Source organism: Haliaeetus albicilla, chromosome 8 (genome assembly GCF_947461875.1).
Source record: "Haliaeetus albicilla chromosome 8, bHalAlb1.1, whole genome shotgun sequence".
Taxonomy (NCBI): domain Eukaryota; kingdom Metazoa; phylum Chordata; class Aves; order Accipitriformes; family Accipitridae; genus Haliaeetus; species Haliaeetus albicilla.
The window spans coordinates 44,103,794-44,131,769 of record NC_091490.1 but is presented as its reverse complement, the minus strand read 5'-3'; the positions used below and the strand labels follow the sequence as shown (position 1 = coordinate 44,131,769).

Genomic DNA, 27,976 nt, shown 5'->3' with positions numbered 1-27,976 from the left:
CTTCTGTTTGAACTCTTTCACAAAAGAGGGAATCTAGCTGAAGAGGTCAGTTTGAAAAAAACAGCATTTCGTTCTGTGAAGAGGAGGTTATGTGTGCTGACCCAGTACACATCCTTCAACAGGTACTGGGTAAGAAAAATAAGCATCTGCTCCCTGCCACACAAGCAAAACAAGCCACTAAAGCCAAGCCCAAAACTTCAACTGTAAGAAAAAAAACCCTTCAGAAATCTAACTAGAGGGACATTTCCCTGCAGGAAAACATGAAGGAAAGCACATGAAGGTGTGCAATGTTCAGAATCCAACAAGCACCAACAGTCTTACTGCAGAGAGGTTTCCGACCCTTCTTTATGTAATAAAGCAGATAGCCCAGAGAAATTCTTTCATCCCTGAGTCCTGGGACATTATGAGCTGGGTGGGGAGCATCTTTGGATTATATCAAGTTCAGACAATTGCTCTGAAGAGCAAGATTGCATTTTTTGCTGCCACCCACTCTAAACATAGCAGCAATGGAACAGTTTGATACAAGGCAAATCTGAGCTGACATCTGACTGACTCAAATCATTTGATGTCAATCCAGCCAGTGGATCTCAGGGTAAGGCTATTTCACATACTCCAGAAGAAGGTTATTGAGTAGAGTGGTTTTGTTGGGTTGTTTTGGTTTGTTTTTTTTCTTTTGTAAAGAAATTGATAATTTTCTTCCATTTTCCTGAAGCCCAAGACTTTCAACAACAGGAACACACTGTGGACAGGCTCTTACAGGAATCCACATCTCAGAGGTGAGCAATGCAATGCATATCCCTCCCAGAAGATGGGTCTCCATACTTTGACAGCTTAAGCTTGCTAGAACAACACTTGTTTAGACTACTGTGATATTGTGCCTACCTCATATGCTTCATACCAGCTGCTCATCCACGCATCTGATGCATCTGAAGCCCTTCTAGGGCCATGCTGCACCTTCACTGGAGACCTCCTACATGTATTTTGGCTAGACTTTATGCTCTGATGTTATAGCCCTCCATTCAGAGATGCAAACTGCACATCTCAGGCCAGCAGAAGATCAGAGACGAGCTGGCGAGGTCAGAGGCTGCCTCAGCATTGGTTTGGCAGTCTTCTTCCCCATCATTAGACCAATTCATGTTTTTCAAAGCCTACTTTACTATTTTAGCAAGGAATACTCCATATGTAGGTGGCAAAGTGGAAAAGGGCATGAAAATGGCAAGAAAAGGGGGTTGTGTGTTTTGGAAACTGAGGAAGAAAGCTTTGCTCCAAGTTTTAAGAAATACATTTTTGCAGATGTGTGACACCACTTCCAACAGCACAAGTGGACTGACCCAGATTTCCCTGAAGCAAGGAATGTATTGAGCCTACAGCTGCAAAGGAAGCCCAGCTCTTCAGGGATAATTGCCTTAGAAATGAACTGAGCTACAGCTCTTCCCTGCAGGGGACCTAAACCTCATTTGTTCCTTCAGCAAGGTTTAATACACTGTTTACATTTTTCAGGTTAAGAAAATCTGAAACAAAGAGACAAGCTTTGGTATCTTTTAAAGAAATTCTCTAGCATGAAAGTTAACTACTGAAAAGAAACAGGAAAAACCTGCTTCAGGATAAAGCTGTTGCTATGAGAATAAGCCACGTCCAAACACAGACACTTGCAAATAAGATTTCTTCTGCAAGAATTTTGAAGAGAAACTTGTACTAACTCTAATGCCATCTGCATTTTTCTATTTTACAACACAGGCTATAATTACAACTCCCTTTAAAATCCCATTTTTCAATGTTTCCATCCCCTTTAGGATTACTACCTGTAACGCCCTAACCCTAAATCCACCTAAAAAAATATTCAGCTGCAGTTTTCAAATACAGAAGGACAGACTTTTCTTGTGAATACAGATATGGAAAATTTCACCTGAAAGGTAATTTTTTACAGTTACCAGGATATGAAAAACAGGAAGCTAAAGGTGCAGCCTTGGCTAAATCATTCTCTAGCAAATAATCACTACAATAAGCCTCATTTCCAAAAGTAACTATAGCAAAGTCAACAAGTTTACATTTGCGTTAAATGCACAGGCATGCCTTTGCAGGATGAAGGCTATAACATTTCCAGCAGAGTTGACATGAGCAGCAGGGCAGCACTAAACAGGAAGAAAGTGAGGGGCAAAACCAGAACAAATGGTCAAAGAAGAAAACCCAACACAATAGATGAACACAATCTAATCTTGTGGTTCAATACAGCAAAACAGAAAATCTGTTATAGCTCTCTTGAGGACTCACAAAGTGTAATTTACAGGAATCATGCTTAAAAAGTACACCCTCTTCCAATCAGAGACAGGCTAGCTAAGAGCAAACTGGTAACTCCTCTCAAATTCTCACTTTGGGAGTAACTAGCAAGACACAGCTCTGTTCAGCACCTGTGGGACAGCTTCTTGGTAATCTTACATCAAGAACTGCCCTATTCTACCCACCCGATCATTGCCGGCTAGCTCACTCTGCAGACTGAGGTGGACCAGGCACACGAGAAGCAAGCAGAACTAACACAGAGACAAAACACGTCTCATCCCTCTGAACAGAGGAGCTGATTCTCACTGCTGCCAGCCAGGCTGGAACTCTAGACGCTCACGAGGATAGATCTCTGCTTTTCCACGAAGATGCTAAAATCCCTTCAGGAAGGACGTTAAACTAAATCCTCGAGCACCTGGAACACAGTTATTAGCTCATGATATCAAGTTCTCTTTCTTTTATTTTTCCTTCCTCCCACCTCTGACCTAAATAAAAACACATCCTGTACATCTGTGCCACTCCCTGTATTCACAAAGAGATCAAAGCAGCCGTCGATCAGCCTTCAAACCTTCTTCCCAACAATCAGCATCTCCCAGTCCAAACAGAGTTCCACCCAAGTGGCACAAGGCCACTTTATGTTGTCCCAAACATCTCCTGTCATATCCTACCTCCTGATCCAGGATGGAGGTTCATCACAAAGGGGAAAAAGGAAGAACAATGTTTATTGTTATGCAGAGATTCCCCAAAAATGCTATTTAGGGTATGTAATCTAGAAAAGTTTTTGCACTGAATCTAAAAAGCACATAGCTGATGCCTTTCCCATCAGACAGGGCCACTGTTACTGTGCAAAGGTTACTGAAACCCATCACAACTCTGCTTTACAGCACTAAACTGTGCTGTATACTAGGCAGCTTTACTTAGAAGTCAGTCACAATTTCTCACATGAGCACATACTCATCACCTCACACCTTGTGGGATGAGGTTATCGGTGAAGAACATCCGTTATAACCAGAGGAAGAAGTCATGACTCTTGATGAACTCTGGGTTGTGCAGTTAGGGGCTGTGCACTTTTTTTTTAATATAGACATGAGATGGTAGCATTTAGTCAGCTTCCAGTCACCTACACAGCAAAAGATTTTAACTTCACTTCACCAGTAAGTCTGCCACCTGGTACCGGTAATACCTTCTTCCTTGTCTGCACCATTTGTATAAAGCTAGAGATAGCATGATGTATTTGCTCAGCTAGATGCTGCTAATGGGGTGTTTTTAAGAACTCCATTAGTGGAACAAATCCAGGCTAAAACAAGGCTGTTCCTCCCTTATAGCAGCCTCCAGGTTTACAAGAAATCAAAATTTTTAGCTTTTTTTTTTTAAAAAAGCTGTTTGCTGCTTTTCCCCAAGATGTAGCAGTTTATGAAATGCCACAAGATCACTGTGTGATGCAATTATTTCCCCATCAGTTAGTGAAAAAAGTAAACAAGAAAAGCAGTAAAGAAACAGTTGAATCATGGGGTGTGCAAGGGCAGAGGGGAATTATAAAAAGGAGAACAGCACTCACTGGTTTTCACTTGGGAAAGATGAGGTTGGGAAAGAGGCAGGGTAGCAGCTACTCCATGAGTCGGCAGCCAGCATGGAATTCTGAAAAGAGAAATCAGAACAGTTACAGCAGCAGAAGTCTGGCATGATTACCTGCAGCTGCAGATCTGAGGCCAGGCTCATGACTTCTCTCCCTCAGTGCTTTCTACAAGCAGAGGTGGCTCTTCATCTCTCATAGTAGGAGAAATTGAGTGCTACACTCCTGTTTCAGCTTTTGAACCTACTTTCCTATTACTGTCCCCAGAAGGACAATAGGGTCAGTCCCCTTTCCTAGCCCTTTAACCTCAGACTCTGCAGAAAGCAAGCACCAACTCGTTAACTTGAAATTGGCTTGCATAGGTAAACACCCAAAAACATCATTCTTTTCTTTTTGCCTCCCCACCTCCCTAAACAGTCTCCAACATTAACGGGAAGCTTTTAGCTCAGCATGCACCACCAATACAATCATGGAAAGAATACAGTATCTTATTACACAGCTATAGATCAGTCTTTCATCTGTCCTTTTTTGTGTCCAAAGCAATGATACCTCATGCTTGAAGAAACATGCACTTGGTGAAATGGGCCTCTTTTTTTAACCTCTATATTCCTATATGTGACAAAACTCAAACAAGAGTTATGAACAAACAGAAAACTGCAAGAACATGTAAGCTATTTTGGGATAGAGGTTTGCTTTTTGCCCTGTTGAGAACAAATGCATCAGGGACCCGGTCTTGTTTTAGCAGCCATATCAGGACAAATACACCCCTATTCATCTCTGCCACTCTCAAAAAAGGCACAGCTGGACCCAGCAATAGATTTAGTGTGTCTCAGAGAGACCAGCTGGGATAGAAACAAAGTTTGCAATTCTGCATAAACTCTTTAGTCCTTTCCTGAGGCACCTGGCACCTACCAGCTTTTAGAGAGGAATTGTTTTAGTCACAGCCCTGCTTTCCTCCTCCCAATTCAAAGGCAGTAGACAGCCATCACCTCAACCCTCCTGAATTCCCAATCAATACTTCATGTCCCTGGACAGCTGCCTAGAAAGTCTGGTAAATGGCTCCTGTAAACATGCACAAGGACTCCCAGGATTTGACAGGCTGGAGTGGTCTGCTCAGACCCCTTCTGGTGACACCCTCCAAACAGCTTCTCCCTACCCCTCCCCGAGAAGCTGCTGGGGCCCTTACCTCCATGGCTGGCACAGCAAGCTGCGAGCGGAGGCCGGGGATGCTGTAGAGTGTATTGCCTGACTGCTGGTGCTCGTGCTGCGGATAGTTCTTCCCCCCGTCCATGGCAGGGTGTGCTGAGGGCATCAGCCTGCGTCCTGCCGCATGAAGTCCTCAGGGCAGGTGGAACAGGCTACAGAGTGGTGGAAGGTTCTTTATCTGTGCTCTTCACCCTGCACCATGTCCTAGGGTGGAAAAGAAATGCTCATTTAAATTTTAAGAAAGGGGAGGGAAAAAACCCCGCTTCTAAGACCAAATGTAGCTAAGAGATCGGTAAACAGACATCAGTCCGTGAAATGCCTGCTGCCTCTTTATAAAAGAGAGGTTTTTACTGGGAAACAGAGTTCTCAAATATCACCACACCTGGAATTCACCCAGACCTGCAAACTTACATTAAACACACCTCTCTGCCTTACTGCAAACACACTGCGGAAGTCTGGTAGATCATCAACAATCATCTGTGATTTTTGCAGTAGACACACAGCTGGTTTTTAGCTTGAGGAATTTTCTTGTCTAATATACAAAAAGATTCTGCCCTTCTGTGCAAACTCATGACAATCAGTTCCCCCAAATTGCTTGTTTTCATGAAAACATGCTACGTAGGTGGAACATCGTTCCACAGAGTACCAATGGCCGTGCTGAGCAACGAGTGAATCACCTCGCACGGTCAGAGCGTGCTCACATCTCCGATCTCGCTGTACTTTGATGTCTCCCTAATTTCATAGCAGATGTTCAGTGTGCACTAATACTTTTCGCCACTGCTATGCACAAAGGTCAAACTGGATAGTATACTTTTAGCATTAATACTATTAATCTAACAAATACAAGAATTTATCAGCTGTCTTGCATTTTCCCTGTTGCTAGCAAGATGATATTTCAGAATCATGCTTGCTAAAGCAAGAGTACTGTTCTGGCAGGGATTAACGTAACGATAAGACATTGCCTTCAGTGCAACTTCTCAGTCAAAACCTCCAAAGTAAGTTCTGATTTTTTTTTCCATCGCTAAATTCTCCATAACCCCAAAGGACACCAATTTCCAATTTGATTTAATGGATTTAAAAAGAGATGGTAAAAGCAACCTATACAACCAGAGCAAGCAAAAACCATCTGTGACATCTCTACTTCCTCTGCACCTTTCTTGGCCCCTCTTCTGCCTCCCATGACCCTGTCTGCCACCAGAAGCCCACAGCATGACAGCCAAGTAAAAGAAACTTGCCAATATGTTCTCATCGAGCAAGCTAGCCAAGCAGAAAAACTAAGTAGCACAAACTGAAGCTGCAATTTAAAACACACCAGCTTTGATCATTTAGAAGATACTATTTGCTAGAAGTAGTATTTTTGAAAAGTCATTTCTGAGTCAGAGTCCCTTTAAAAATAAGTGACCTTTCACCAGACAAAATTATTTCTGCATTTGTAATGGAAAGCGAAATTAAAGTGACTCTTTCTTTCTCTGGTGGCAGCAGCCATGCCAGGATTGCCCTCTGAGCAGGGCTCGCATGTGCATGCTGCAGAACCCGCAGGGGACTAACGACATCTCCGCCAAGGCCAGGGTGGAGAGGCTGACACGGATCCCTCGATGAAAAGTTACCAGGCAAAGCCTATGAAAAGTTACCAGGCAAAGCCCTCGCATTCGGGGGACTTTCTGGGTGAAGAGCAGAGACCGACAATCCTGCTGCCTCTGCTCCTCTAACAAATTGCAGGCACACAAATGCCTTCACAAGACGCGGGTTTCCAGACTGAATTAAATCATTTGCCAGAGGCTAAGCACTTTGCGGTCTAAAAAAGTATTCCCCCTTTTATTTTAGCTAAAGAGGTAGTCACACTGGGATGCACATGGTTTATGTAAGCTCACAAGCCCGTGCTGGATGAAAGCTGTGGCTCATCGGGGTGGGGCTGCAGAGCAGAAGGCAACTTCCCCAGGAGCAGACTAGCCAGCAGTGGCTTTAAACAGACTGCAGAGTTTGCCAATCCAATCTTTGCCTCTTCCCACAGCCTGACAAATTGTAAAACACCAAAAAGGGGAGGGGGGGGGGGGGGGGGGAAGAAAGAAAGAAACTAAGTGACCAAGACACCTTTAGGTGCAAGCTCTTTCCCTAGGAAAGCACAATGAAACATCACCTCCAGAGAATAAAGTTTATACACCAGCAGAAGTAACACCAGGCTACCTGAAAAGATCATTAAGCTACAAAAATCTCAGACCATTTTAATTAATCGCTAACAGAATAAATACTCTTCACAAAGGCCTGGGATCACCTAGATCCTTTTCACTGGCTTTATTTCACCAGAGATTTACTGCAGTCTCATTCTTTTACAAGCACAGGGTTTCTTTTTACTACACCATAAAATCCACACTCAGGCTTTATAGTCCATAAGCCCAGGAGCAAAAAATAGCTAAAAACACTTAGCTAGCACCCCAGCATCCTAATTAATATTGTTATACTGGCCTCAGGCCTCTTGATTTATTAGCCAAACATTAGCACCAGAGTTCCCCAAATGCAGCCTGTCGACCACTTGTAGTCTTGAAGCCTCATTAGAAGCTGCTTAATCACAGCTTTCCTTGACAAAAGTCAGCTCACCAGCAGGGCTGCAGAAGCAGCAGCGTTACTAGCGGGTGCTCTGGCCCCACTCATGCACGAATTAAGAGATGATGCTGAAGTCCTATTATTTAAGGAAAACCTGCTTTACATTACATCTCCTGAAGACAAAGGGCTGCAGATTAATTTCCTCAGGCAGCCCAACATCCACCTCCCACCTATCAAGTGGCTCTGCATACAAAAGACTGCGAAGACATTAAAATATTCAAGGACTTCTTCCTCCCAAGCCACATGATTTATTGCAACAGAACTCAGGAACAGGGATGCATAAATGCACACTTTGACCCCAAGCCCATTGTGAAGAGATGCAGTAAAAAGCTTCACCAGCGAGAAATGAAACAACCTCTGCTTCAGCATGATAGCTACATAATCGTCCCAGGGGATGCTTTCCTCTCTGGGCTTTAGGGCTGCTTTCTTCTCTTCCTTTAAATTGTTCTCTGATGCCACTGGTGGTCCACAAGAGATCCTATGAAATTTTAAGTTATATCTAAGGAAGAAAGTAATAACAGCCAAGACAAACTTTTATCATGACTCCACTTATCTCCAGTGCACAAAACGGATGAAATTGAAGGGTTTGCTTAAAAAATAGCCCTGCTTCATTCCTTCTTCCAATCATAAAATTCACAGCTTTTCTTCTTGTCTTAGTGTATTTGACAAGAGGACCTAGATTATAAATTAAGCCTGTGCTACAACATCCCAATCCCCAAATGAAGCAGTGGGGAGCAGAGACCTACAATGAGGTTTGTTTTCCACTTCCATCAACCTACTCTAAGATCCTCCAGCCTTCCAGCTCAAGAGAGACATTGGCGGTACAAGGCTGTAAAGGAGACAAAAGTAACAGGAAAAACTTCACGAGGTTTTCTTCAAATGCTATACAGAGCTACAAATGGCATAGTTTTGGTTTTTGGGGGGAGGGTCCTTTTTTTTTTTTTTTTTTTTTAAAGATTACCTTTAAATACTGCTCAGCTGTTCCTCAACAGAGCTGGTGAGGTTTGCTGATCTAAGGGTCAACGTCACTGACTGCTTTAGAGATACCAATATCTTCTGGTGCCTTTAACATATTGCATCTGTTCTTTTCACCAGAGACTTCAGGGGTCTTGCTGCCTTTTTTTTCCCTATTTATAACAGCTTTCGATAGGAAATTAGAAGCAGTTATTCCCGTAACAGCTGTAGCAAATATACAGCTTTACTTACACATCCAAAGTAACTTATGAAGGGTAAAATCAATAGCAGAATTTCTCCCTGCCTGCTCTACATTATCTTGTGCCTTGACAACACCAGATTTCACTAGCCAGATTCTCTGCACAGCAGCGCCTTTCTCTAGAACAGCATTAGTTCCTTAGGAAAATTCGTGCACGATAGATCATACCCAATTAGTAAAACGAAGGAAAACTGCTTAAGGAACTGTGAACTTCTACGCTTGAGCAATGTTCAGATGGTAAAAGGCAACACATTGAATTTGCATGACATAATTCCTCCGAAGAGATCAAAGTGAACAGCAGTCCAGCCTTATAGATGGGCAACCCAAAAACTAGAGATCTTTTGTTCGGAGATGCCAAGAAAATCAGTAATGCAGTTAATGATGAAACCCAGATGTTGTGGACTCCCAGTCTTGTCCTTTAGGCCACACCAAGAGGATGAATCCCCTCAACATTTTCTAGTTAACCCAAAACAAAACAGTGCACTGCTGGAGAAACATTACCTTAATGCACAAATATCACACAACAGCTCTAATAACCATCCCAAGGCTGCTATGAACTGTCCACCCACGTGAGCTCCTTGCTAGTTCCAACAAATTCAATCATGCCCTGTCACCATTTACTTATACAGAATGAACCACTAAAAAAGTCTTGAGTACAAACATGGAAATAAGAAAGCTGGAATACTCTATCACCTTGGTTTATGGTGGGGGGTATATCCCAAAATACATCGAAGCATCAGTAACAGCGGGAAGGGAAGCAAGAGGCATCAAGAATTCACTCTACACCTTGCACCCTTCCATCCGTTGCCTCAATGCCAGAGGATGCTGAAGGCACTTCTTGGCCAACCAGGAGAACAGCACCAGCGACACAGCAGCAGAGCACACGCTGGACGTCACCAAACCCAACCTTCTCCACCCCGCCAAAGCTTCGGTACTGCAAAAGAATCTTCTATTCTCTGTGCAGGAAGGCAGCGGTTACATCAGGTTCCTGGGATGATTAACATGGAGTTTGTAATAGCTCTCACTATAAGCTCATGCTCTAATAAGAGGGCTGCTGTCTGGCTTACAGACTCAAATTCTGAGAAAAAAATAAAGAAAAAACTGACTAAAGCCAGTTTCAGATTATCTATGTGAGCCCGGGGACAGCAGGACAATACCCGTCACGGGGACAGGAGAAGTGGAAACAGCCTTCGGTATGCGCTTGTCTTACCATCCTCCAGGCAGACTTGTCACAGAAAACCGTGAAAATCAGCAAGTTCCTTGCAAGCCAAAGCACTCTCATTTCCACATCCCATCCTGTTGTAACAATAAAAACTGATAAACACAGAGGCCCACAGTTTACAAGTGAACCGTTACAGCAAACTTTTTCTTAAGCATTTTTCCACTTCTCTTACCAAATATACTCCAACAAACTGACAGTTCCGACCATTAATGCAAATCAGAGCTCTCTAGCTTAAGATCATTTCTAGTACAGAAGCATGCAAGTGGCCTACCAGGATTTATTTTTTTTTATATATGTATACTAGGGTGCTATCAGCAACTAATTTGACTTGGAAATATTAGAAACTCCAAGGCCAACAGTGAACAAAAATTTAGTTCTTAACTAAATCAAAAATTTGTTAAATCAAAAATTTTTGATCTTAACAGTCAAAAACGCTTCTAGTTACATAGACTAATACTCATTTTTTCTAAAGTTTGAGAGTAACCTCTAGTACCATCTAAGATTCAAACCATAGAGTTAAAACTCTTTCATGAGTCACAGATGAAAAAAACTTTTGAAAAATCTCCCCTGCCCTGTTAGTCTTTGACAACCAGACTTGGGATGTCTGCTGATTATTCACTTATAAAATTTCTACTTAGGGAAAAAAAAAAAAAAAAAAACACCACAAGCAGAGTGCTACTACCAAATTCAAGAATTGACTCAAATTTTTCATAGCACTAGAAAAATAAAGAATGCAGAATCATGGAAAACAGCAACCTTGAACTCAATGACATAAGTCATGTTAGGACCTCATACCGAAACGAACGACGGTGTGTGGCATACGTCATGTCCCTGTGAGCGCAGGAAGTGGTCATCAGTACCAAGATGTACCAAACACTAACAAGAAATTTCAAAAAGCTTCCAAAGTGGATTATGCTTCAAAATATAACTGCAAAGTAATTAGACTAATTTTACAGATGGGCTATTTGTCATATAGAATTAGTTAAAGCACTCCAGTGCCATGATAACTATCCAGGGAGCAATATGACCAAAGAAACAGAACCCACACCAAAAAACAAACAAAACCACTACACACCCCAAACAGTGCAAGGATAAATCCACCTTACAAAAAAAAAAAAAAAAAATCACTGGAATGGATTTTTTTCACTCCTTGCCACAAAACCAATATAATTACAAAAAATTATCTCGAAGCACAATCTATAAAGCTGCTTGCTTACAACCAAGCAGAGACATTTTCTAGAATCACCAAAGAGGAAGCTCCCGTTACCAGCAGCTGTGTTAAAGAAGGCATAAAGGGTAAAGGCTGGGAGAGGAGAACACCAGCTCTACAGACCAGCACCTGGTACAAGTGGTAGTTGAGACAGAAAGTAAGGGAACCCCAACAACACAAGGATAAGGTGCCTAACTTCAAGAATGTCAGTAATTTTCTTCTGGAAGCACTGCTAACAAACAGCAAAGTGATCTCCCAGATTCAGAGTGATGGCACTCAAGCAATGATTACATGACCCTGAAAAAAAAACATCGGACTTGCTCCTTTACGGCTGAGCAGACTATGTTTAATAATGAAACTGGTTCCCTGCATAGCGTGATAAAGCCCCGTGAGCAATTTGATTATATCACGATTTCTTCTGATTAAGCTATAGGAACAGTTTCAATATTAGTAACAGTTTGCTTAAAGGTTTGCTATTCAGCCCAGGCAGTAAGGGGCCGCTTCAGTCCAGAATTCCTGTGGAATTCATTGTGCCTAGAGGTTACAGAGCACAAATTTATATTTTTAACAGCTTGAGCTTTTTAGGAATTTGTGGGACCAGCACTGCAGCAGACAATTTCCAATTTTAAAAACATAATGAACTCCTCTGCAATCATCAGGATCGACAGAGCTGTGGGTAAGGGCTCAGTTCATGGTTATCTGCAATCAAGAGAGGTGAAAACAACCCATTGTACACCAGTAAATGCAAGCACTTCCTCCTGTTCTGTTTCAGTCTTTGTTCGCGTTATTTTAAATTGTCTCCATTAAAGAAAGATAGCTAGGAAACCACAGGTATGCAAGGAACAGTGAGAGCTAAACCTGCTGATCGTGAATTACCAGGCACTCGATAATGACAAAAAGACCTCAGAAATTTGATCTAGTTCCTTCTCCCGCTTGCAGATTAATTCTCCTCCCACCTGCCCACCCACACACATGGAGCAGAAAGGGAGCCCCAAACCTCATGCCCCTACCCCACTCCATCCACTCCTTCCACCAACGCGCTGCCACTGGTGAACCATCGACATGGGCACCCACAGGAGCTGCAGCTGGAAGGAATTCTTCAGAATACAATTAGTATATAACTGCCCAAAGAAATGGGAACTTAACACTACGGAACTCTCAAAAGCCATTTTTATGTCTCAAGCGCCAAGCTAGCTTCAAGTTCCTCTTTAATGTTTCTCTTTGCCATATTTTTGGACAGTTTAGACCAAAGAGCATTTTTGCCTTGAAGGATGAGAAAGGAAGGCTTCGAATCAGAGCCCCCATCGCTGCCATTGGCAGCAACTCACTCCAAGAAACAAGAAAACCAGGGGAGAGAAGCTAGGATCTACCCTTCAGATATAGTCATGGTCTCTTTGCAGAGCTACCATGAGGCTCCATCACATTTAGACTAGGGACTAGCAGACAAAAGATAGTATCCGAGTACAGAAGTTCAACACAAACAGAAGTATCAGATCTTTTCCCTGCAGGTAAGTCAAAATACGAATGGAAATACCATTTTTCCATTCTCTCCACTATTTGCAACTTAACTCTTTTTAATGAGGTAAATCCAGTTCTTTGCAGAGCTACGTTAAATACAGTACTGCTTAAGTATCTGAAACACTGTTGGAAAAGGAATTTCAAGTTGATTCACAAAGAAGGCAGAAGTTAATGCAGAAACAGAAAATAATGTGGGTGACTCACTCCAGCTCTCTACTATTCTTAAGCAAAAGACTAGTGAATTTATATTTGAAAGCCAAAGAATGCAATGTTTGTTCCTTACCAGGACCTATCCTAGAGGACAGACTTATACCGATTGCATGCATTTACCTCAATGAAAACATAGAAAGGAAGAATATGTCTCCAACCTTGCAAATTAGAAAGCAAGAAAAAAAGTGAGCCCGATGCACAGAACGTCAAAGTAATATCAGAAAGTTACAGAAAAGAAAGGAGAAAAATCTAACCTTAGGCAGATGAGGAATACGACTCAGTCCATTACAAACACACAGGATAACATCAATCTAAAAGATACTTCTTACCTGTGATGAAAGCAGAATCACTTTAGGGCATCCTAACCCAAGCACTTTAAGCCACCTTGATCTCCTGAACACTTTCAGCAAGGAAGAATGCACTTGGGAGGATTTGTTCTGTACAGACTTAGAGCTATAAGCATGTAGGCATAGCATTGCCAGGCTCATGAGAAACACTGAGAAGGAAACAAGGCAAACCTTGCTACTTACCTGGGCTATGCAACTCAATACAGAATTGCAGTGTGAAACAATTTATTTGACAGATTAACTGCTGGAATTAGATAGTCTGTAAATAAAGGAAAGAAGAATTGAGATAATTCCAAAGCTTCTTGCCAGATCTCTGCAAGATATATGGTGGGGCAGGCAAAAGAACGAAAAGGGCGGGCTTTACCCTTCAAGCAGTGCTAGCTCCTCCTCATTTGAAGCTTAGACCATACGGGGCGGGGGGGGGAGAAATAATCAAAAACAGCTTTTTGGAGGGAAAAGTCCACTTTACAAGAAAATACTAACTGTCCCACACAGGTAGAATTAAAGTAAGTCAGTCAGGTTTAAATTAGCACATAACAGACTTAATTAATTTAAGTGCCAGGAAAAACAGAAGTTGAAAAACAACACACTCTGAGACAGGTCAGGTTGCAAGGACTGTAAGAGAAAGAGGCAAGAACAAGGAACAGAACAAGGAACTGCAGTTGACAAAGTCAGGGCAAAATCTGATTTACTGGGAAAAGAGCACAGTGGCCATACTTATATTATGCAGGTCTGCCATGGAAACAGCCATACCATTAGCAAGGAAAAGCCATACAGCACGGCCAAGTGCATCCACATATGGAGACGGACTGCACAGACAGTGACTGCCACCTCATCACACAGTAACAAGCACAGGCCCCAAAGCACAGCTAGTAGGAAAAGGAGGCTCACCTCCCCATCAGCCTCCCACCCCTCCCAAACACCAACAGGGTCATTCTTCTCCCCATCATGAGGGGGATCAACACTGGCATAAAGCACCTTTGCACCAACCAAGGCCTGTGCTGCACCCAGAATCACGCTGCCTGTCACTGGGACACTCCTTGGTGCTGTCTGGATACTTGTGAGAGTCACAGTGGCCTTAATTCTTGCACAGAAATGCAAGGCTAAATAATGAGAGGGAAAAAGCTTAATCTGGAGTCTTGTTGCTAGCATCTGCCCCAATGTGCCATTCCCTAAATTTCCAAGGATTAATATTAGGCAATTAAGTGGCACAGCAGCTTTAGGAACAACAGAAACGTTTGTTAATCTATCCACTGACATAAATTGTCTTAAATCTTCCACAGATACTTTTGTTTCAAGGCTGCACAATTGAAGTTAATTGCTGATGCTACCTGCAATGCTGACCTCACTTTTCATTCATTCAGCTCACAATGACTCCAGAACATTCTCTCTCCTGCTTCCCTGGACTCTCAGTTTCTCCACCAGCAGAGCTGTCAGGTCCTCACCTCACCGTTCCAAGTTTCGCATTACCTCCTCACAATGAAGCGGCTGTAAAGCAGACAGCTGCTCCCTCCGCTCACAGGCTGCTCTCACTCTAACAGTCTGTCTCCAGATTCAGATGTTCTTCTCTTAGCAACAAAATATTGGTCCAAGAGGGACCCAGACAGGCTCGAAGTAAAGCTTGCTTGCAGGGCAGTGACAGATTCCATCTGTCCCTGCTCTTCCACCTGTAAGAACAGATATGACTATTTCTGGACAGAGCAAAAATGCCTCCCCATACACTACACACGCTTCTGCCAAGAAACACTCAGCACATTTTTGTGTAGATCTATACAGCATCACCCTCACACAACCGTGCACTGAAATTTCCAAAGCGTAAACACGCAAGCCCCGTAAGGCAGAGCTCAGGCTGAAGTAGTCCAGCAGCTCAGACAGCAAATGCACAAAATGGCTCTCAAAAGCAGGGGCTTGAACAACCCCACCACCAGCAGGGCAGACCCCAAGCAAGGCACCTGGGATCATTGGGGCCGCTCCCCTTCTCACACCTGTCACTAATATGGTCCTGGAATAAAACAAACCATGGCAAGAGTATGATGGGTGCTGGCTGCCAGCTAACACAGCAGCCACTGCACTCAGCACAGCCAAGGTCTGGCAGCAGTGAAGCACACCTGGACAGAGCTGTAACACAAGCCCAATACAAGCGGTAATGAAGTCAGTCTCAGGAGCACACCTGCAAGGTAGAAATGCACTATTACACTACTTAATTAAAGGGGAAGAGAAAAGCACAAAGAACTTAGCTGGCTAAGGTCAGAAGCCAGGAAAACACAGGTCCCCGATTCTCTACACTGTGCTCAACCCCCAGTTTCAATCACAGGAGATGTTCGAAGAAACACCCTCCACTGGAGCTGAGCAGGTCTCAACGTTCTGTTTCACATGCAGCTACTCACAGCGGAAGAAATACTCCAGGACATCAAAGCCTGCTTCCCTATTGATCATAAGCACACAAACACCCTTTCAAACCCACCAACCTTCAGGAGTGCTCAACATATACTTTCTCTGTGAAAGAGGCATGTATTTGCCTCTTTCATAGCTATATGTTTACAGACCTTGATCGTGTTACCAAAAAAGACTGACGAGTTTTAAGTTTTAAGCTGAAAAAATGTTTCAGGAGAATGTAAAACTCCTAATTAAGCCTAGAAGGCTTTCCTGAGAGATCTAGACTCTCACAATCAAAAATCACAGCGCAGTATTCAGTGACTACACAGTTAGTTCTTTATTACAGTGTCGCTATTCAAAAAGCTTTAAACCTGTGTCAGCATTTTTATTATAGACCCTCCATTTCAGGGATCTATAACTTAACCACTGAAAAGGCCTATTCAGTCAGTAAACACAACCCTCAAACACACCACATGTCCACTATTTTAAAGAAAAAAATTAAAAAATATTCCTGTCCATGTATACTTTAGTATTAAAAAAAATAAACGCGATGAAGTAGCTGTAGTTTTTCAATGAACGTCCAGTCTGGCAGACACAGCCTGTCCCATGTCTGGCACATGACGAAACATGACGCTTGGTCCTGCTGTTTTTGTTCCAAAGTCAGCAGGGATTAATGGGGGGATCCACTACGTGGAGAGCTCAGCAAGCACAAAACAAAACATCAACACTCAACAGCAAGCAACCAGGCAGCTAAAGGGAAGGACAAATGGTTTTCCAGGAGAAGTCTATTCGAGGATGAGGATGCAAGATTCTGAAAAAGGTAAAGTATGGGGGGAAATGGCATTTAGCAAAACATTAAGAATTTCTAGGTTTTTTTTTAAAAGGTACGAGTTCATACATGAGAAAAATCCACACATGGGACTCAGCAAAATCTTTCAGAACACTTTTTAAAGAATCAGACTTGAGATCTAAAGAAAAAAAAAAGTTGCAAAATGCACTGGCCGTGCCATGTCCTGTCAAGTTCTGTGGGTTTACCGTTACATTTTCCTTTATAAAGAAAAAATATCTTCTCTTTCAGCTGGCCTCAAAGCCCAGCAAAAGCATGAGTATGATTCCAAGAACAGGCAAAACACTATTGAAGGAAGCAGGTGGGGGAAGCATATCTTTCTTTTTCAGCTTTGGTCAGCCATCCTGGCTACTACATGAAACAGCCCCAGATAAAAAATGCCACTGTTTAATTAGACAAAGACCCTCTAATGCCCATCACAGTTCTGTTAACTTCATCATCTGATACTGGGCAAGCTGGCAGGCAGAATGCAGTGATTTCAGGCACTCCAGGATAATGCCAGCTTTGCACTACACCAGTGCTAAGCACCATGATTTCAGATGTTTTTAGGCTGCTGCTTTGGCAACAATTGAAAACGTACTTTAGGCAATTCAAGCATTCTTCCTTTAAGGAATACTCACGCTGGTGTTTGAATGAGACTTCATTCAGTTTTGCAGCTACAAGTATAGGCTTATTTTAGGAAAATGAGGGGGTAAACATCAAGCAAATAGACCTCTGTCAAAAAAAGAGCAAGCGGCAGAGATAAGAACAAAATTCAGGCTTCCAAAGCCTCCAGCTGGCATCTTACCTAATGAACTCTGCAAAAAATCTTTACTGCTTTATGGGATGCGCAATGTTCCCTGAACTAAAAGCAAAAGTATCAGCACATAATTTTCCACTTAGAGGCGTTCCCATCACCAGCTGCTCTCAGTTCAGACATACCCACACAGGTCAGAGCGAGCTCAGCGTTTCAGATGACATGTAGATAATCCACAGAAGACAACCGCACAGGTATGGCCGGTATCTTTCTGCCCACTAAATTTACAACAGTAATAGCGCACAGGCCAGAAAAAACCCTTACAGGCACTGAACCCGCAGAACTTGCCCTTCAAAAGAGCATCTTAATTGTAAAGAGAGCATGCTAACTTGAAGTCACAGTTCTTATGCTGATATTTATGGTTACTTTGGAGAAGGGAGCTCTTTCTGAAGACTTGCGTTAGTATTTAATTATGTTAAGAACTGAGTACGCCGGTGACCGCTAACAGCACTAGAGTTAAGAGCCTGTTAGCATCAGCTCTATTTTTCAGAGGCTCTTAATTGGGCCATTAAGAGCTACACCACAACAGGCAAACTTGGCAAGCAAGGCCTTGCCCCGACACCCGTTTCTATTTTCACAATACCCGGTTAAAAGGCAGCAGGAGTGCGGGAAAAACGCGAGCACGATGGCTTTTGCCACCTCGGCGGCTACTCGGGCGGCGGTTCCCTTTCCAGGATCAGGCCTGAGCCAAGAGACCGACCCTTCCTCGGGAACCGGCACCGGGAGAAGCGGCGGCACGTTCCCTCTCTCCCCGCGGGGCAGGAGCGGGCCAAGCACCCCCGGAGCAGCCCGGGGGGAGCCGCGGTCCCCACCACCCCAGGACCCTTCAGCCTGGCCCGGCCGCACGGAGCGGGCCCCGGGGATCTCCGCCCGCTGAAGGGACCGGGCCGGGGTGCGGCCGGTGGCGGCCCGGGGAGACCGAGCCCTCAGCCCCGCCGGCCCCGGGGCAGGCCCCGCGACCCAGCCTCCGGGGAGAGCCGGCCCGCAACGAGGGGAAAGCGGAACGCGGGCGGCCCTTACCTGTGTCCCGGGGCGGGGCGGGGGGGGGAGACTCAGGCTCCCGCCCGGCGGCTACGGCCTCTCTCCGCTGTCGTTATTCACTGCGGTCGCCATCTTGGGCGGCAAGGACTTTCCGGCGGAAGTGGGCGGGGCCGGGTTGGCGGAAGCGGGACCGGGTGGCGGAAGCGGGGCCGGGCCCCGGCCGGGGGGAAGCACGTAAGGAAGGGCCCGGTCCCCCCGGCCGGGGAAGGGGCTTCGGGGCCCGGTCCCCCGCCGCTTATCCCCACGGACAGCGCCTGAGCCGCCATCCCGCCCTACCGAGCGTTCTCCTGCCCCGCACGTCGCTCTGCTGGCGGCGGCGGGGAGCCGGCCCGGCGACGGGGTGGGTCTCGGTAGGCCCAGCCCAGCCCCGCAGGCCCTTTGCTGCGACAGGGGCCTCCCGGCTGGAGCCGTCGATTCCAGGAGGAAAACCGGAGTCTCGGAGGGGGCCGGGCCACTCACGCCTGCCCGCAGACCGAGCGGGCACTGGGCGAGTCGTTTTCCTCGCCAAAGGAAAGGAAATTCCTGCCCGTTCTTACCTGCAGGACAGGGGCAGCAGCTCCCTGCCCGCAGAGGAAGCGGGAGAGCTGAAAAGGGAAACACTTAAATCCCGACCAGCTCCCAGGGAATGCCAGCTCGCCGCCACCCCACAAGAGCCACACTCTAGGAATTACTGCAGGTCGGACGAAGTGCTGAATCACGGAGCTGAAAAATAAACTGTTCTGGCAAATCACCCCCTGCTCCTTGCTTCCTTCTCCCTCCCACCCATTCTTGTAATTTTTAATTTTAATTTCCCATTGCTTATGTTGGATCTCTGCCCCTTTTAAGTCCCAGGATAAAAACAAAAATCCTGATGGGGTCATATAAAAAAGCCTGCCAGACAGGTCTATTTTTACATTGGCATCTCTAACACAGCAGTGGCAGGAGAATACCTCGCGTGTGATTTATCCCCGAGAAGGAAAGCGCCGGCAGACCAGAACCGCCGCTATCTGCTCGGCCTTTTGAAACATCAGGCTCTTGCCAAAGGCACCGGCGGGAGGGAAGGGGGGACCTTGACCGGGGAGGTCTGTGACACCATGGCTGGAGCAGGGACGGGGCGAACTCACTGCTCTGGCGCATCGAGAAGCTTTGCTGGCACACGGGCTTGGCACTCCGGTTTAACCTCCAGACTCTGGGTTCCAGTATGGGGACGATCCCATTGATAACGGGGAACCCAGCTGGGTAACGGGAAACACCCCAGGCTCTGCACTCACAGCGAGGCGCAGGCTGGCATGGTGTGGGCAGCCCGGATTTAGGGACATGTAGGAGTCCTCATCTAATGAGGCCAGGGGGAAGAAAAGACCCTTTTTGGGAGCTGGGTGGATCCGAACCCCGTTGCCACCGGAGCAGTCACCACGGGACCCTCTGAAGGGGTTCAAGGGGTCAGGGACCCTGGCTTTGCCGGGGTTTGCATGGGAACCCCAGCAGCACGAGCCTGCCCAGTGGCTGGCTACCAGCTGAGACAGCGTTGCACCCATCAAAGGAGCTGTCTTCAAAGGAGACAGTGAGAACAAAAAGTTTGGGGTTTCTCACAGCAGCTCTGGAGGAAGGCAGCCCGCCTCCCGCTCAGCGCTGCCAGGGAGTCTTGTGCATGTGCTTGGTTGGACACAGGCACGATTGGCTGGTCCCATTCCCTCTTCCAGGAGCTGATCACCTCATCTCGGGGAGCTTTAGAGCCAACAGCAGCAAAACTTCAGGCTCCCTCCCACAACCTGCTGCCATTAGCAGACAACGTGCCTGAACCTGAACCCGAACCCGAACCCCAGCCCCCTAAATCAGCCAGGAAACGCAGATCCCCCTCTCCCAACGGCCATGACATGTATGGCATGGCCAGAGCACCCCAAACCCAGACCCCCACCCCACAGGCTCTGCCCTGGGGAAGGGCAGTGCTGCCTCTGGTGACATCCCCTCCCCAACCCCGAGGGGAAGGTTCCCTTTCTCCTGCTCAGTTTGTCACGTTTGGGCTTTTAATCCCATCATTGAGCGCTGCTCTCAGAGGACTTCATTCATTTGCACACATTAATTAATCAAAGCAATTGTGTCGTACTTCCTGAAATATCCTTTCTCCAGGGCTTAACACCAAAGGCTCTGGCTCTGTTAAATCACGTCCCTGTAATAAATCACCCTGCTCTGACTCTTGCCCCACACAGCAGCTGCAGCCCTGGGCACACTGGAGGTGTGAACAGCATCCCTGCAGGCCAGGCAGGGCTGTCCTCGTCCCCTCCAGGCTACCGGCCATCTTATCTGAGAGCAATTGCTGGAGTCTAGGGAGCCACGCATTTCAAGGGTCTAAAATCCCCTAGAGCTATTTATTTAGCACAATACAAATATGAATAAGTAGATACGCTGGAAGAACACATACTGATCCATTCAGCAATGAACCAGTCTCCTCCCTTAACCACCAACACCTCTGCAGCTGGTACCACAACTACTTATTTCACTTACTGCAATCGCCACCTCCCCCTCCCCGTCCCATTTTAGCCTGGTTCCCATTTTAGACATGAACCCGCTGGCCCTGCTCCCCAGCCCACGGTCCCTGGGGGCCACCACTGAGGAAGCCCTGCCAAGCCAGCAGCCCTGAGGTGCAGGCTCTGCCCCGGTGTGCTCCCCCCATGGAGGGGCACAGCCTGCGAGGTGCTGCCACACTTCAGATGCATGGGATGCCCGTGCCCCACAGAACCACCAGTGCCCCCCACGCTCTGGCTGCAGGCAGCTGGTGCTGCACCATGAGATGGTTTCAGGGAGCTGCTCCAAAGGCAGCTGGTGCCTTGCCTGCTCCTGGGCATGCCCCAACCCACCCTGCAGCCCTCCCTCTCCTTCTGCAACAGCATGGCTCCCTGGGCAGGGGTGCAGATAAAGCCTCTGCCCTAATTGCCACATCTTAATAAGGGAGGGGAGGGCTGTACTGGGGCTCTGGTAGGATAAGTGTAGGGATGGGGAGGCTTAGTTTGGGGGAAAAGCAGGTGGTGGGGTGGGTGCTGATGGGGAATGTCTTCTCCTGAGCATGATGCTGCTGTTCCAGCAGCATAAGGAGGAGGCAGCATCTTGGAGGGGACCCCAGTGTGAGTTTTTTTTGTTGAACCTCTTGCTGCTGTGACACAAGATAGGTGTCTCCCAAACACTCAAAGCCACGAGCCTGCAGCATAGCCCCTGCCGCAGGCAGCAATGAGCTGTGGTTTGGTTGCCTTCACCTGCAGCCCCCAGAGCTGGGGAGCAGGCAGGGATGCTCTGCCTTCCCTGGCACCCCCCTGTGTGGGGTGTCACTTCCATGGTGGCTCTGTCTGCCCTGCACCTCCCTGCTGGGCAGAGCTGTGATGGGCTGGAGAAGAAACCCCTGAGGAGGGGATGAAGTAGAAGTGGGGCTGGTCTGGGGTGGTGGGACTGGGGGCACTGTGGCTGCCCTCTGCCTGTGCTGCTGGGATGTGAGGAGGGGAGAGGAACATGATGTGCCAGGGACATGGCTGAGCTGTGTGCTGATGCTTTGGCCCTTGCGAGGGAGGGATGTCCCTGGGAAAGGGTCTAGCTTCTCCAGAAAAAGCCCTTCCTGGGCAGCTGGGTCCCTGGGGGCACCCAGTCCCAGGGAAACAGGGTCAAAAATGGGACTTTTAGGGCCCTAATCTTGCAGACTTTGTTCTTGTGCACGCTGTGGAGCAGCTCTGGCAGTGTCTGGGTGAGCCTGGCTGCTGTTGCACACAGCCGGTTCCTGTTTTTTCCCACAGCCTGGAAATCCCCTGACTTTCCGCCGGGGTGAGGAGAGAGGAGCCCTGCACCCAGCTGGTCTCATGCCTCGCCGCAGCTTCGGGAAGAGGTGGGCATGGGGACAGACCAGCAGCCCCAGTGCCAGGGTCCCATCTGTGCTGGTTGTGGGGCTGGACCCATGCAGGGAGGCAGGGACTGGGCCTGGCAGGGACCACCCCGGGGTGGGAGAGTCCTGCAAAACCATCTTGTGTTTGGGCAGACCCTTCCTTCTCCCCCAGGCTGGGAAGTGGGGCTGTGGCCGAGGGCTCTGGGCTTTGCCCTGTCCGGTGGAGGGGATGAGGGGACAGCAGTGGCTGCGCACCATGCAGCGGCCTGCATGCGATGAGCGTTGTAGGTCTCAGCCTGATTCCCCTTGGCTCCTGGGCAGGCTGACCTCCCAGTTGGAGGTGAAGATGCTGGTGCAGCCACCAGCCCCTGATGGGGCACAGTGCTGGGGCATCTGGGGACGCCCCATGTGTGCTGGGGGCAGCCCTGCAGTGAGACCCTGGCTTGCCCCACACACCAGCTGCCCATTCCTGAAGGGTCAGGTGGGATTTTGCCTCTGGGGGAGCCTGTTTTCCTGCCACCCCAGCGGGGCAGGCAGCAGGACTGGCAGGGAGCAGAGTGCGGCTGACGCAACACAGATACGGAGCTGCAGCCGAAGCGATGGGAGCTGCCTCCCACCTGGGTTTCTCTGCAGTAGACCGTTTCCAATCAATCCTGCCCTCCTGCTGCTGGGAACCCGTCCCTCTTGGGAAGGGGAAGCACGGCACTTACCAGAATTTGGGGGATTGCTTTCCAGCACTCTGGACTCGGTGCTGAGATTGAAGTAAATCACATGTGGCCAGGCGCTATCATGAGAAAAGCCTGCGAGGGAGCAGGAGGGAAATGCAGCGCTGGCAGGAGCCTGGGGGGCCTCAGCGGGGCAGTCTGCTCCCGTGCACCCCCTCTTCTGCGCTCTGGAGATGCTCAGCAGCCCTTGGAGCCTCCCCTAGCTCCTCCTGCAGTTACGGGGCTGGGACACCCCAAACAAACCAGCAACGGAGCTGGGGTGAGACCCAGAGCATCGCTGTGCTCTGACCCCCCGTCCCTGGGGACCTGCTGAGCCTTTGGTGATCCCGGGGTGGAGGGATGTGCTGTGACACCACTCAGGCCCCTGAAAATGGGCTCGGGCCACTCCTGCCTGTGCTTTGTGATCCCATGTGGTGCCAGCAGCTCTCGTGGAAAGGCAGAACTCATGGATTTGTCCTTTACTGCCTCAAAATATCCGCTCAGCTCTTGGAGCTGGCACCCTGTGTGTGATTCCCAGCCGAGCCTGGCTCAATCCCTTTGCTAAAGGGTTTTTTAACCTCTAGCGCAGTGGGGCCTGGGAGGAAGCTGCAGCTGCAAACATCTTGGTTCCTCTGCGTGTTTGGAAGCAGGTGTGTGGCTGGTAAATGCATGAACCAAGTGTGCCGGCACCTGCGACCAGCTGTTCCCTGGCAGGAGCTGGCATGGCACGGGCTGTGCCGGCAGCCTCTACCTACGCTGGAGCTGGCTGTCGTAATGCAAACCCTCACCCCAGCAGTTTGGCACGGCACGTGCCCTCGTGCTGGCTGGGCTGGGGAGGAGGCTGCAGCGTGCTCCAATGTGTCTGGTGAAAACCTTCCTCTTGGGAGACCCTTCTAATGGCCCTATGCAGGGGGGGAGCAGTGGTGTGAGGCCCAAACCTTATTAGACAGTGGAGAATCCCCACGGGAGAAGCACCTCTGCCGTTGCCAAGGCTGTCCGGGGCAGGCGGCCGCACCAGCACCCAGGCTGAGAACGGCCCGTCCCCCTTGGGACGTGCTGGGGTTTCTGACTGGGGCGGTGGAGCTGGCCGCTGGGCTGCTATTTTGGAGGACACCCTCGCAGCTGTTTGGCCTCATCTGACCCCCCCGCTGGCTTCCCGGGTGTCACCCGCCCAGTGCTGGGTGTCCCCTCGCTCAGGGCAAGGAGGAGGTGGAAGTCCTCCCGCTGCCTGGAACCGGAGAGGGGCTCAAGGAAACCATGGACCTCTCCAAAACTACTGCACTGGGGATTTACTTCATTGCCCTCTCTTATTTTTTTTTTTTTCCTCTTCTTCCTCCCCAGCCTTCTCCAAGCTCTGGCGCATGGCCACAGGGGCTAGCAGGCTGTTTCTTAATGAAGGTAGAGGTTCGTATGTAACCACATCCCTTCCAGGAGAAGGGCTTAAAACATCACTGTCCTGGTTTTGGCTGGGATAGAGTTAATTTTCTTCTTAGTAGCTGGTACAGTGTGTTTTGGATTTAGTGTGAGACTAATGTTGATAACACACTGATGTTTTTAGTTGTTGCTAAGCAGCACTTATCCAGAGTTAAGGATTTTTCAGTTTCCCCTGCTCTGCCAGCAAGCAGGTGAACAAGGAGCTGGGACAGAGCGTGGCCAGGACAGCTGACCTGAACCAGCCGGAGGGATATTCTGTGCCACAGGATGTCGTGCTTAGTATATAAACTGGGGGGAGTTGGCCAGGAGGGGCCGATCGCTGCTCAGGCATCAGTCAGCAGGTGGTGAGCAACTGCATTGTGCATCACTTGTCTTGGGTTTTATTTTTTCCTTTTTTTTTGCTATATTCCTTTTCATTACAGTTATTATATTTTATTATTATTATATTTTATTTTGCTTTAGTTATTAAACCATCCTTATCTCAACCCACAAATTTTACTACTTTTTTTTTTTTCCCAATTCTCTCCATCCCACTGGCACAGGAGGAGCGAGCAGCTGTGTGGTGCCTAGTTGCTGGCTGGGGTTCAACCATGATGATCCTTTAATGCAAAATTCAAAATAAAGTAAATTGCAACTCACAGAAAGGGAACTGTCAGGGATGTTTTCTCCAATGTTTTCTTCTCTTTTTGTAACACACTGACCAAAAGCAAACGGCAACAGCTGGAAACTGTGTCAAACAAATAACAGAGCCTCTAAAAAAAACCAAACAAGCCCAGGCAGCTGCTTGCTTCCCTCACTGCCCTCGGGGCTGCTGCAGAGCTGCCCCTGGGGCTGGTGGGGGGCGTGTCTGTGCAAACCCACCAGCCACCCTGCCTGGAGAGGGAAGGTCCCAACTCCCCATTTCTCCCAGGTGTGAACTTTCCTGTAGAAATACAAGGGGGAAAGAACAAGTTTTACACAGATTTCAGCAGACTGTCTGGCTCACAGGGCGTTTTAAGGAATCCCTGCCTTTAATTGCCCTTAAACACGCACTGCTGGATGCATGGGACCGCTGACGTGGGCTGGGAGAGCCGCAGGAGCAGCTTTCCAAGGCGAGTGAGTGAGTACGGAGCCAGAGATGCCGGACTGGACAAGGTACGGCCTTGAGCACTGGCAGAGAGGGTGAGAAACTTGTGGAAATGCAGGATCTATGGCACCGAGAAGATTTGCGTTGCGTATCAGGAAAAAATCTCCCTCAGGAGATGCAGTTCAGCACTAATGCAGGCTGTGCTCGGGTGGGAAGCTTTCTAAAGGCTGGATGACTGCGTGCCAGAGGTGAGCCGTGCTGGAGGCTGTCTCGGGGGGACCGGAGGGCTCCTGGCAGTGCGTTTTAGCCCTGTGTTTCCAGGCCTGGCTGTGCTATGACGAGCGTCCCTGCCTGTCTGCTGCCTTTCCTGCCTGCTGGGGAGATAAGCTGTTTGGGCAGGATTATCTTTGACACGCACCATGTGCCTCCTGGGGCCTGGGGTGATCCTTGGGTGCTGCTGCTGACAAGCAGCAAAAGGCAAATGAATCGTCGTGAGATGAGAAAAGGGCAAGGAGGGCGGGAGTGTACTTGAGTGAGTGAAAAACACAAGCAATGTTGGTAAATTCCCCAGTAAAGGCACCTCCTGCAGCCAGAGCAATGTCCCCAGCTGTTCTCCAGGCGGGGAAGGGTCAGGATGCACCTGGTATCAGCTGGGGTTTTGGGATCACAGTGTGGCCTTTCCCCAACAGCCGAGCCCGCAGCCGGAGGAGGCTGTTGTGCTGATGAAGATGAGCGGTAAGGATTGCCTTCGGGTTTGAGGATCGGTAGGAGCACAAATGCTGCTTGCCATGCTTGACTCAATGGAAACCCTTCCCCAGCCGCGTTTTTTATCAGAAACAGAAGTCTTCAGTGCCCGTGTTGACATCGCACAACAGAGAGAAAACAGATGCCGCCGCCCAGCCCAGCGCTGGCTTCAGTTCAGAGGCCTTTGCAGCTTCCCCGGTGCCTGTATCGCCTCTGAGGGTTACAGATAAAAACCCTGTTCTGTTTTATTTACCATCCATTATTTATTATTATCCTGGAGCACGAAAACACGCTTTGGGATTGAATGTCCTCACCAAAATACCCAAGTGTGCTGGACGCATTGGGAGCCTTCAATGGTGGGGGGGGAGAAGCCAGTGAAGCATGGTCTAATGAGGGAAGGACGGGGGAAAAGGGACCTGAGTGGGCAGCGATGGTGGGACAGGCCAGCAGCTGTCGAGGAGGGAAAGCGTGTCCTTGCCTCAGGAGAGCTGTCATAACAGAATTCCCTGCCTAGCGCTGCAGAGGTTTAACGCACGTTAAATTTCACACAAAGCGCTGGCAGCAGAAGAGGTTCCCGAGAAAGACGCGGTTTGTCTCAAGGGCCTTTGTGCCCTGCTTAAAAACGGGCGGTGCCGAATTACGGGCTGTTCCTCAAAGGTGGGCAGTGAAGCAGCAGCTTCTTGGCCCTGCTCCACACCCACGGGTCTGTGGGGCCCGCCAGAAGGGCCGTACCTGGCAGGGAAGACACCCGGCAGCAGGAACCACCCAGCCCGGCCTGGACCGGCACGGCTGCCCTGGGCAGAGCCGTCTGGGACACACCAGGAGCTGCGCTGAGCTCGGCGGGCCCGGGGAACCGGCGCAGGGGGAGAGCGGGGAGGCCCCGGCTTCACCCCCAACTTCGCAGCTGCTGCAGGGCAGCCCGAGCGCGGGCAGCCTGCGAGGACGGCGGCAGCGGGGCTGGCTGCCGGCAGGGTAGGGCTCCGCGGCCCGGCAGGCCCCGGCAGGGCAGGCCCCGCGCCCCGTCGCCATGGCACCCGCTTCCCCTCCGCCCTTTGCCCTTTGCCCTCCGCCGCCCCGCCGCCGCCGCCGTCAGCGCCGCCCCTGCCGGTGACGGGCAGCTCCCGCGGTCTATCACAGCGCCCCGCCGCCCGCCAGGGTAGGTGGGCGGGTCGGTAACGCAGCGAACCAACCGGAAGCGAAAGCCGTACCGCCGGCTCCGCCCCCTCGTGGCGCCGCCGCAGCCAACCGGCGGCCGAGCGGGTGGAGCGGGGCCGGCGCCGCGGCCAATGGGAGAGCACGTCGGTCCCCAGGGAGGTGCTGAGGCCCGGAGGGGGCAGCGGCGGGAGCGCGGCGGGGCCGGGCGGGGGCGGGAGGTAAACAAAATGGCGGCGGCGTGCGCGCTGCGGCGGGGGTAAAGGGGCGGCGGCGGGAGCCGGTGGGGCGGCTGTGAGCGGGCCCCTGGGCAGGGCCGCGGTGGTAGAGCGGGGGGGGCAGCGGCTGGCGGGGCTCCCCCTGAGGCGGGTGGGGGGGGTGGCGGGAGCGCGGCGCGGGGACCCGGCCCGGTTCCCGAGGCTGGCGGCGGGGAGCGGGGTGTGGAGGGGGACAGGACACACACAGGAGGCTGCCCGCCCCCTTCCCTCCCCCGACTCGGCAGTGGAGCGCGGAGGCCCCGGGCTGAGGGAGCGGCCGGAGCCGCCTGCGGGGCTCATCCCCGGCCCGTGGGGAAAAGGCCCCGTCCCGGGCGGGCTCC

The 27,976-nt window shown here is 49.1% G+C and overlaps 2 protein-coding genes and 1 long non-coding RNA gene across 3 annotated transcripts in view; 2 read left to right on the top strand and 1 right to left on the bottom strand.

The window, feature by feature from the left end:
- Window positions 1-18,708, bottom strand: part of SBNO2 (strawberry notch homolog 2) — a 67,636-nt gene extending 48,928 nt beyond the window's left edge. Inside the window, exons 1-3 of the mRNA XM_069790609.1 lie at window positions 18,417-18,708; window positions 5,037-5,260; window positions 3,836-3,915 (exon numbers count right to left, since the gene is read on the bottom strand). Of these exons, the coding sequence (XP_069646710.1) occupies window positions 3,836-3,915; window positions 5,037-5,162 (206 nt within the window). The 5' untranslated portion in view covers window positions 5,163-5,260; window positions 18,417-18,708. The remainder of the gene's footprint in view (window positions 1-3,835; window positions 3,916-5,036; window positions 5,261-18,416) is intronic.
- A 6,178-nt stretch (window positions 18,709-24,886) lies between these two features.
- LOC138686321 (uncharacterized) lies at window positions 24,887-26,474 on the top strand. The gene is made up of 2 exons (XR_011325652.1): window positions 24,887-25,730; window positions 26,172-26,474. It is a non-coding gene; the product is annotated as an uncharacterized lncRNA (long non-coding RNA).
- A 1,147-nt stretch (window positions 26,475-27,621) lies between these two features.
- Window positions 27,622-27,976, top strand: part of STK11 (serine/threonine kinase 11) — a 46,406-nt gene continuing 46,051 nt past the window's right edge. Inside the window, exon 1 of the mRNA XM_069790608.1 lies at window positions 27,622-27,637. The gene's annotated coding sequence lies outside the window, so the exon portion shown is untranslated. The remainder of the gene's footprint in view (window positions 27,638-27,976) is intronic.